Source organism: Idiotropiscis lumnitzeri, chromosome 1, assembly GCF_059441095.1.
Source record: "Idiotropiscis lumnitzeri isolate Australia: NSW breed Sydney's pygmy pipehorse chromosome 1, RoL_Ilum_1.0, whole genome shotgun sequence".
Lineage (NCBI taxonomy): Eukaryota > Metazoa > Chordata > Actinopteri > Syngnathiformes > Syngnathidae > Idiotropiscis > Idiotropiscis lumnitzeri.
This window is the reverse complement of record NC_142391.1, coordinates 915,307-925,482: the sequence shown is the minus strand read 5'-3', so window position 1 is coordinate 925,482 and position 10,176 is coordinate 915,307. Positions and strand designations below refer to the sequence as shown.

At 47.4% G+C, this 10,176-nt stretch overlaps 2 protein-coding genes across 2 annotated transcripts; both read right to left on the bottom strand.

Annotated features, from left to right (window-relative positions):
- Positions 1–1,105: 1,105 nt before the first annotated feature.
- Positions 1,106–5,620, bottom strand: foxa1 (forkhead box A1). Its single transcript, XM_088308879.1, has 2 exons — positions 5,412–5,620; positions 1,106–2,837 (listed from the first exon to the last, which is right to left on the bottom strand). The coding sequence occupies exons 1-2, from the start codon at positions 5,475–5,477 to the stop codon at positions 1,785–1,787; spliced, it is 1,119 nt and encodes a 372-aa protein (XP_088165005.1). The 5' UTR covers positions 5,478–5,620; the 3' UTR covers positions 1,106–1,784.
- A 177-nt stretch (positions 5,621–5,797) lies between these two features.
- Positions 5,798–10,114, bottom strand: clec14a (C-type lectin domain containing 14A). The gene is made up of 2 exons (XM_088308868.1): positions 8,814–10,114; positions 5,798–8,307 (listed from the first exon to the last, which is right to left on the bottom strand). Exon 2 carries the CDS (start codon positions 8,285–8,287, stop codon positions 6,860–6,862), a length of 1,428 nt encoding a protein of 475 aa, XP_088164994.1. The 5' UTR covers positions 8,288–8,307; positions 8,814–10,114; the 3' UTR covers positions 5,798–6,859.
- Between the last annotated feature and the right edge of the window lie 62 nt (positions 10,115–10,176).

Sequence of the window (10,176 nt, the reverse complement as noted above, 5' to 3'; positions counted from 1 at the left end):
CCACTTCATTTTTTTTATTGTTATTATTATTATTATGGTTCTTGTTGTTTCTTATGCATGTCAAGAATAAATACAAACACATTTTTGTTTGTTTTTGTTTTGTCATGCATAAATTCAAACTAAGGAGCGAAACACCATTCCATTTTTTTTCACTTTTCATATTTAAATTTTTTTTGTCAATGTCTAACTCAATTGGATTCCAAATTGCATAAATGGGATTGAATTAAATATTACATTTGTGATATATATATACACATATATATATATATATAAGTGTTTCTTTGTAAAACATTTTTTTTTACGAAATGTGTTTTTTTAACCATGCAAAGGCAGGCAATTTATTTATTTTTTTGAACTTGTTATTCTCACAAGACTGAACGTCAATGATGACGTCTTGAATAAAACTTTGCAGGCTGCGGCAGTTGCAAATCATCTCTCAACAGCTGTGAAGATGATCTAAATTCATTTGTGATGTCTTCTTCGTCAAGGTTTGATGACGACGTCGTTGGTTTCATGTTGATGATGTCATAAATCAGCCAGTCCACGCTTTGATGTTTTATTTTTAAAAAGAATAAGTTAAAACATGCAGAAAAGACACAACGCTGCTTTTCTTTTCTGATTTCATGCACACTTTTTTTTATCTGAAAATGACATTACCGATCAATTTTCACCTTTGACCTTGTCGAATGTCACGCATACGTTTGTTCGGCGTCCGACGGACTGACCTTTGACCCTTTTGCAATTTTGCCAGCCCCTTTCATACTGCACATGATGACATAGATGACCTTTCACCCCCCCACGTTTATCCCACTTTTTGTACAAAGTTTCCTGACTTCCCGCCCGTCGGGAAGCGTAGACATTTTGCAATCATGGCAGAAAATAAGTGCAGTCGTGTAAAAAAAAAAAAAAGAAAACTGGCGGAAATGGGATCCAATTACTTTTGACCACACTTTTGGCTTTTTTATTGCTGCTTCCCCAAAATTTCCCCAAACTTTTTTTTTCTTTGATCCCGCCACACCGCTTGCGTGTTTTTCTCTGGATTCTCTTGGCCTTTTTTTTCTTTTTTTTTTGCCACTGTCACGCAGGAACGCAAGCGAGTGAAACAAGTCGAGGAAGGCATCAAAAAAAAAGGAAAAAGAAATCACTCGCAAAAACATAAAAATGTGGCACAATAGGCGGGCAAATGTTGAATGTTTAACGGGCGCGATGAACGGCAAACGACCGAGTCTCGTTTGGAGTTGCCGCGTCGAATGATTTGAATGTGTGATGCCCCGCCTCTCGTGTTCCTTCCAAAAGGTTCTGTCTGGCCAACAGGAAGTGGCGGGGTCGGGCCGCTCGCGTTGAGGAGAAGGGAAGGTCGAGGACAACGTTGGATGGCGTCGCGGGCCGCTTTGGGAGGTGGGGCGGCCCATATGTGCCGGTCCCGGACGCTTGAGACCCCAGCGACCTCTGCCCTCGCTCCCGGAACCGACCAAAAAGGCAACGGGATGCGCCGTTTTCTCGACTTTTTCGTCACGCTAACGTTCTCTCTCGCCGCGCCCGACACCCGACACGTACGGGAGGTCCAGTTTTTGGTGTTCGGGGCGGCAGTCACTTGGCAATTTTGGCGACTGGACCGGACGACGGCAGCGGGGACGCGTCCGCTAACGTCCGCCCGTCGGCAGACTCGCTTGAGTCTGTGATATCAAGTTGGCGAAGGACGGAAAAAGGCGGGAAATGCATCATAAATGCGGCAGGAACGGCTTTTCCCGGCCGGCTGTCCTTCCAAGACGGCGCTCGACGCCCTACGAGGTGTTGAGCAGCGCTCTGCTACAGGCCCCCTGGTAGTAAGACGCCTCGAGGGGATCGCCGCCCCTCCCGGCGCCGTAGGACGAGTACTGCAGGGCGTCGTAGGCCCTCAGGTCCAGTTTGTGGTGCTCGGGCGATGACATGAGGTTGTTGATGGAGAAGGGGTGGTTGAAGGCGTAGTGGGCGTCGCCCTTGAGCTCCATGCCGTGCGGGGGCAGGCACAGGGACGACAGCAGCGGCGCTCCGGCCAGTTTGGCGCCCTCGGGGCCGGGAGGAGAGCAGCGGCTGGACGAGGGCAGCGGGGACGCATGGGAAAGTGGCGAAGGTTTGAGGGCGTCGGCGCAGGGTGAGCCGCTGCCGCCGGCCCCGCCCTCACGCTCTTTCCTGCCGTCGGCCAGGTTCTTCCTGTCGCACTTGAAGCGCTTCTGGCGACGCAGGTAGCAGCCGTTCTCAAACATGTTCCCGGAGTCGGGATGCAGCGTCCAGTAGGAGCCTTTGCCGGGTTTGTCGGGCGAGCGGGAAACTTTGACGAAGCAGTCGTTGAAGGACAGCGAGTGGCGGATGGAATTCTGCCAGCGTTGTTGGTTGTTCCGGTAGAAGGGGAAAAGCTCCATGATCCACTGGTAGATCTCGCTGAGGGTGAGCATTTTGCCAGGTGCCTGCTGGATGGCCATGGTGATGAGCGAGATGTACGAGTACGGCGGCTTGGCGTGCGGGTAGCTGCGCCGTAGCGGCTTGGCGTCGCGGCCTCGGTTTAGGTTCAGGCCCGCGGCGGCGCCGCCGCCGGCGTACTGGGCGGCGGGACTGACGCCGCCGTACGCGTGGTGCGGATGCTGCGCCGGCGCCTGACCCGCGCTGCCGCACGGGCTCATGGCTCCGCTCATGCCGCCGTTGCCCAGACAGGACACGCCCATCCCGGACACGGGGGCGGGGCTTATGCTGGGACCGCCGTACGCCATGTTGAAGGAGGCCGAGGCCGCTCCGCCGCCGGCCGACATGTAGCCGGACACCGAGCCCATCCCCAGGCCCGCCGCCATGGGGGAGTACACCTGCGGGACCGAAAGTCCAACATCAGTCGGGCGCGACGCTACTTCCTGTTTGTGGACGTCGAAGTTTACGTGATTGATTGCGTGATAAATAATCAATAATGACGTGAAATGTGATTGAATGGCAGTGAGTGACGTGCACTTGGTCAGTTGACACAGACAAGGGATGTTTGAAGATATGGTTAAGGTTTCAAATTAGGGATATGGTGTCAATGGTTCGGGTTTTGCACTAGGGTGGGGGGTTTCAAAATAGGGTTTTAATTTAGGGTTAGGGTTTCAAAGTAGAGTTAGGGTTTTAAATTAGGGTTATAAAGTAGGATTAGGGTTTTAAACAAGGATCAAGGTTTCAAAGTCGGGTTCGGGTGTCAAAATAGCGTTTCAAGATAAGGGTTTCAAATCAAGTAAGGTTTTAGATCCAAGATTAGGGTTTGAAAGTAGGGTTTCAAGCTTTTGTTCTGATTTATTTCAAGCCAAGGTTAGGGCTGAACAGTCGCGTTTCAAGTTAGGATTGCATTAAAAGTCATGGTTAGCTTTCAAAAAATGTTTCAAGGCAAGGTTTGGGTTTGAAAATGAGTTTTGGGTTTCAAGGACATGTTGGGGCTTTTTAGGAGGGTTTCAAGATAAGGTTAGGGTTTTCAAATTTTAAAATTTACAGTGTCAGGCGGAAATGAGGGCTCCTGTTTTGAAGTACAATGTCGGTTTGTATTTTCGAATAAGCTTGGCTTCGCTTTTGTTTTGATTGACGGGAATGTGAGCGAAATGAATTGACGATCTGCGATTGGTAGGTTAGTTGAAGGGCGTGATGACGTCATTGTTTGCCCCGTCAATCTTGACGTTCAGCAAGCTGAACCGGGCGCGTCTGAAGTAGAAAAAGAAACGATGACGTCAAATCATATTATCAGGAGAAATTCTTGTCATCCATCCATCAATTTATTATCCAAAGTGCTCATCCTCGCGAGATTTCATCCAAACATAACTTTTCATCGTGTGTGTGTGCGTGTGTTTGTGGACGTTTATGTTGGCGCCCCCGTGCGGCGAACTTGCACCTGCTCGCAGACCCGTTTTTTTGTTTTTGTTTTTTTTCTCTTGTTAACACCGTTTATATTCCGACGTGCTGCCCCCGCCACCTGAGGTTTATTTTGTTGTGGCATTTTGGACTTTGAAATATGTTTGAACTATTGATTTTATTTTTCTTCTTCTGATTTATTCATTAATTTTTTAGAAAGTGACGATTTTGGTTTACGCGCAGGCATTTTTGTACCCTGTTGATTTCAACTCAACCATAATTTGATTGCTTTTTCTACACTGTTGCCACCCCCCATCCACGTGTGTGTGAGTGTGTGTGTGTGTGCGTGTGTGTGTTTTGCCAAATATTATTGGCTTGCAATGTTGCACACTAGATTTTGGCACATTTTATTTTTGATGTGCAAATTTTGAACTCGGTTAATTTTGCGGTGTGTATTTTGATTTAATCAAGAATTGATTTTTCGTTTTTAAAGATTTGGGTGCGTGTGTGTGCGATTTTAAACCGTTGATTTTCAGTTTGTATTAATTTGGCATGGCTGATCTTTTCGAACTTTTTTGATGGGATTTTTTTCATAATGTTTTTTTTTTTTAAACGTGTGTTGTTTTTAGCATTGTGAATATTCCGCGTGTGTGCGTGTGTGCGAGAATAATCTAATGAGGTTTTGATTGATGTTGATTTTAATTAAACTTTTGAAAACGTTTCCTGAACTTTCTGGATTTTTTTCAAAGTGTATTAAATATTATTTCGTATTCATCTGGTGTACTTCGTGAGGAGTCAAATTTGATTTGTGTCCCGCGAAAAACAAACGAAAAATGTTGCGTGTGAACAATTCATTTTGCTTTTCGTCTTTCCTTTTCTTGCTTCGCCGTTATCAACGTCAACGTCATTTTTACGGATTTTTGATCGTTTTGAATTGACGTCATTCGTTTGGTAAATGATTACAAAAACGCTCAATCTGTTTTTTTCTTCTCCCTAACCATTTCAATATTTTTTTTGTTTGTTTTTTAATTTCACGAACCAAGAAATAGTCAAGGGCCAACAATATTAAACGTTCGAAGTGCATAATTTCACAAACCCGCTCATGGATAACTTGATTTTGATGTTTTGAATCTTGCTCTTAAACTTTTAACTCTTAAACGATTATTATGAAACGATTATTTTGCACTCAATTTCCGCGCATTAAAACGCAGGAGACATTTTTTCCGATCCCATTCATTCTCACGCTTTTCTCTGTCATCTCATTGAGTCCGCCGTGTGGACGTGAAAGAATAATAATGATTAGTAACTAAAATAATGAACAGATAAATGTGCGCGTTTGATACAAAAATGAACGAAAGCGTTAATAAACGATTTCGAATTGAACAAACAATATTTGTGCGTCTTTCTAAAAAATCCAAAGTGCGCGTGGAGTCGGAAACTTTGTCGCGTCATTAATGCGCGCGCCTTGCGTGTCCACTATTTTTACGTAATTAAGCCCGTCAACTGTGCGTGCGCGCGGTGCGCGCGTACGTTTGTCAATTTGCGCGGGAATAGAAACGGCGTGTGGTCACCTCGTCGCTGTAGAAGCAAGTCCAGTCCGGAGCCTCCTGACCTTCCATCTTCACCGAGCCCAGCATGTCCCTCGCCAAAAAAAGCAACACTCGTGACGATGACGAGATCGAAGTCGAGGGTGAGGATGAGGATGAGGATGAGGATGCACCTCCTGCACTCTGCGGGTCCCGCTCCTCCGGGTCCTCTTGGTCCTGGTGCTGGTCCTGGAGCTGACTGGAGGACTCCGAGTCAGTGAGGTGACGAGAAGAAGAAAAAGAAGAGAAACTCCTCCTGGTGAGGAAGGTCCAGCCCTGCTCTTCCTCCTCCTCCACGTGCCATCCATTATCTTCATCATCATCATCATCATCATCATCATGATAATAAAAGGCTTCACAGCAAACATAAATTGACATTTCACATCTAGGCATGATTTATTAAAAACAAATAATTATATTGTGGCTGAAAATACAGTAAAATATATGGCGTGATCAAAAGATTTAAGCAAAAAAAACAATTAGAATGTGTAGTTGTTTTTTTGGGGGGGGCTACGCTAAACAAACAAGAAAAGGACAATTTTAACAAATTGTAGGCAACAAAATTCAATTATAACAACAAATACGCAAAACAATTTCATGTGAACAATTCGACTTATTTGTGTTTTCACTTAAAATTTGAGAGGAAAAAAAAACGGAAAATACAAATCCGGTTAATTTCACTGGCCGCAACTTTAATTCTCTTGATTGCAAACAATCAAGAATACAAAAACTATTTTATGTTTGACAACGTATCTGAGCTAATCCACTAAAATAGTCTTTTCAACGTTGCGTTTTAAAAACACATCATAATAAACATGTTTTATTTGTACATACGGCTTTCCGACTATTTCATCTTGGCCACATTTTATTGGAACACGTTTCAATTTTATGATTGAGTTTTAAAAAAGAATTCGAAGACGGATGGTTTATTTGAACAACAATTTGATAAGCGCAATAATATGACGTATAAAAGCGTTTTCATTGACCAGTTGATTTGCTGTCCATCATTTTGTTGACTTGTCACGTGACGCGCACGAGGCCAACTTGAGTTTGGAAACGCTTGGCCTTATGAGAGCGAGCTGAAGAGCGACGATTGGACGCTGCCACCTGCTGGCCAATAGTGGAAACTGCGACGGGCAGGAGACAGCAGCCTACATTTACCCAGAATGCCTCAGGGCACGCCCCCTCGGCTGCCACCAGGGGGAGTGCGCTTGCTGGGATTGCTGCTTGGCAGTAGTGTGCGCGCGCGTCCATTTAAGTCTATCTTCTTGTGCGTCGTCCCCAATGTGAAACCGCGTTTGTGCGTGCGTGTTTATGCGTGCACATGCGTGTATGTGCCACACCCCAAAAAAAATGTAAAAAATTAGCCAAGTATCCGTCACACCTCCATAACTGTGATGTCATTGACGATGACATCACCAGCAGGTCAACATTCACGAGGCCAACTTGTCTCTTTGCTCCACCTCCTTCCTCTTCTTGCTCCGCCTCCTCAGGCAGCACCAAATTGTCACCCCGGCAACGAGGACCAGAACCACCAGAACTACCGCCGCCCCCACCAGGGCCGGCACTAGCGTCCCCGAGAAGGGCCCGGGGGCGTCGCTCTCGGTGGGCCCGCATGCCGTCTCTTCCTCGGCGCACACGCACGTGAAGGAGCCCAGCGTGTTGACGCACTCGTGGCGGCAGCCGTGCGAGCCCGAGCACTCGTCCACGTCCACGCAGTCCCCCGAGGTGTCCTTGCGGTACCCGGTTCCACACGGGGTGCACACTGTGCTCAGGTTGGCGAGGGCACCACCCGGCAGACGCCACACTCCGGTGCGGCCCCAGCAGTGCAGATCCAGACGGACTTTGGACCAGCAGTCGACTTGAACTCTGCTGCTGTTGTCAGGGTCCAGACTGAGGAAACGAGCGCCGGACACCACAGGGTGGGGGCACGAGCCAGACACTGATTCTGGACCAGTGTTAAGGCCTGGGTCGTCAGGTCTTCTTTCGGGTTCCTTTACTTCAGGTCCAGCAGGTTCCGGCAGAGTCGATTCAGGTCCAACAAGATCTGGTTCTGCACGTTCAGGTTCGAATGGCTCTGTTTTTTCCGTTTTTTGGTCAGACAGTTCAGTTCCAGCATGTTCAGGTGTAGTCGATTCAGGTCCAACACTTTCTGGCCCAGCAGGTCCATGTGTTGGTGACTCTGTTGTTTCTGGTTTTTGCTCAGACAGTTCAGGTCCTACTGCAGAATTTGGTCTAGTAAATTCTGATCCTGTCGGTGTGGGTTCATCGGGGCCAGGTCTCGCAGATTCCGGTTCGTCTGATTCTGAAGCAGTTGCTTGAGGTCTAGCCGGCTCAGGACTCGTCAATTCGGGTCCGGCGAGTCCTCCGTCATCTGACTCCAGGTTGCATATGAAGTGGTTCCTGGTTCTGCAGCTGAGTGGTACCAGGCCCCAGCCGGTGACCGTGGAGCCATCCAAGTGGGCAACGAGTCCTGCACATAAAACCGATGTGCAGGTCTGTTCTGGCTCCTGGGCCCAGACGATGTCAGTTGCGTCCTCGCCCCCGTGGGTCCACTTGAAGCCTCTGAGGGGCAACGAAGGGAGCACACACTGATTCTTGGCCTTCTTCAGCGCCACCCAGAAGGTGGGTGACCCGGCGGGGGGTGACTCGGCGATGGCATCAAGGACTTGGCTGAGCTCCTGCGGTGTGGCGAAGGAGGCCAGACCGAAAGGGTGACACACCTCCTGCGCTCGCTCAAAGGGGAGCAGAGAGTGACGCGGCACGTAGCGGCGGCGCGAGTTGGGGGCAGCGGACAGCGACGTCATGGTGAGAGCGAAAAGCAACGACTGAAGGAAGACGGACCAGGGAAGCGGCGACATGGCGGACTCCTCCGACCAGACTGAGGAGGGAGAAACAAGTTGTCTTGAAGGACACGCGCTCATCTCAAAATGTTTTTTACAAATGAATTGCAAACTCAAACTTGTTGGGACACAACGGGAAATCTTCAGCACTCAAGATATTGTCTTGCTAGCGTCGCAACTATGAGCATATTTGCACTTGATCTCTTTCAAAACATGAATGGAAGTTACACATTTCTCGCTTGTCAACTGTATTCACAATGTCGAGTACTTCTCAGCGCTTTGGCCACTCTTGTTAGCTTAGCAACTGTTAGCATGCTGACGTTTGATCTCATTCACGATGGTCACACACACACACACTCACTCACCAACGTGTCTCACATGCACGCACACACACACACAAATATGCCAATTGGCGTAAAGCACGAATGATGTCATGTCATTTGAAATTCCGCAAAAAAGGGAGCGGCAGTTCACGTCAAACTGCAACAAATGAATTATGTTTCAAGACCATTTTGGAGAAGAAAAAAACTAAAAAAAATCTTACCTTGAAATGTGTTCTTTTTCTTTCTTGTGTGGCTCCGAACTTGTCTCACACGGACTGGCGACCTCGCCCTCAGCGCCAAACGCCTCCAGCCCCCCCCCGCACCTCCGGACCACTGTCCGCCTCCCTGTGCCCCGACTTCCTGCCGGGCCAGGAAGTGTGCGGTGTCTTGATATGGCCGGCCGCCTTCAGCGAATCACTTTTTTTTCTTTCTTCAGGGGCGACGTCGAGTCCGCCGGGGGTCACGTCAACGTTCACTCGCGTTTCCGTGCAGATGGCAAGACAACTTCAAGCAAATTCACAAAACAAGCTCACACACACACACACACACGCACGCACACACGCACACGCACACACGCCACAGCAACAGGAAGGATGCAGCTAATCTGGCTCTGGTCTAATTGATCTTGATGACTTGAAAAAAAGTCGAGTCTCTGGGAAGCGCACGTGATTTACTGACGTTCAGCTCACTCGTCCAATTGTTGTCGTGGCAACGCAGTCGCTTCCTGTTTCCCAGAGGAAACGTTTAAAAAATGGCAGGAAGCTCACGGCTGCATGAGCACGTTGCCATAGTAACGGCGCAGATTTGACGTTTTCCTGCACGTCTTCCCGAGTCATCGCCGACTCGACGTCCTTAGCTTGGCCACATCCGAGTTCGTCCGACGGCAGTAAAGCTAAATTTGTCCTCCTCCAAATGTTCCTGACTCTTGTTCCACTTGCTCTCGCTACACAAACGCCACGCTTGGCAGTTTTGCTAAATAACTGGCTCGACACGATTCATACTGGATCGATAGACAATTTGATGTTCTGCTGTTTCATGATCGTCACGTTGCAGTTTGATCAAAGTAGACGGAGCTTCACTTCATCTCTGTCGAGATCTAACGCCACGTCTCATGTTTAGAGGCAAGGGAAAAGCTATTCTAACCACGATTCACAGACCATAAAGCACTTAATGAGGTCCAGGAAGGTCAATAAAGGTGCCTGAAGGTATTTTATGGTGTGTGAACACGAAGGTCCATAATGGACTTGTAAAGGTCCGTTAAGATAAACAAAGGCCCATGGAGATCCAACAAATGTCCATCAAGCTACATTAAGAGTCAAAAAGCTCTAGAAAGGTCCACGGAGGTTAAAAAAAAAAAAAGGTCCATGATGGTCCATAAAGCTCGACAAGGGTGAATAGAACTTTACATAAAAAAATCCATAAAGCTGTCTAGAAAAATGTTCACAAAAGTAATATGTTGCTGTCCTGTGAAAAAAACATGTCCAATTTGGTCTCTTTTCCAAAAAAAAAATTACATATGTAAAAAAAAGAAAAGAAAATGTGGGGAAAAAAATGGCCTTTTTTTACAGGACGGAAACAATTTGG

Bases quoted from the DNA above. Each gene is read 5' to 3' on its own strand.
- clec14a (XM_088308868.1), bottom strand. From the start codon at position 8,287: ATGTCGCCGCTTCCCTGGTCCGTCTTCCTTCAGTCGTTGCTTTTCGCT.
- foxa1 (XM_088308879.1), bottom strand. From the start codon at position 5,477: ATGCTGGGCTCGGTGAAGATGGAAGGTCAGGAGGCTCCGGACTGGACT. The intron at 2,838-5,411 runs GTGACCACACGC...TCGGTCCCGCAG, and splicing joins CTTGCTTCTACAGCGACGAG to GTGTACTCCCCCATGGCGGC.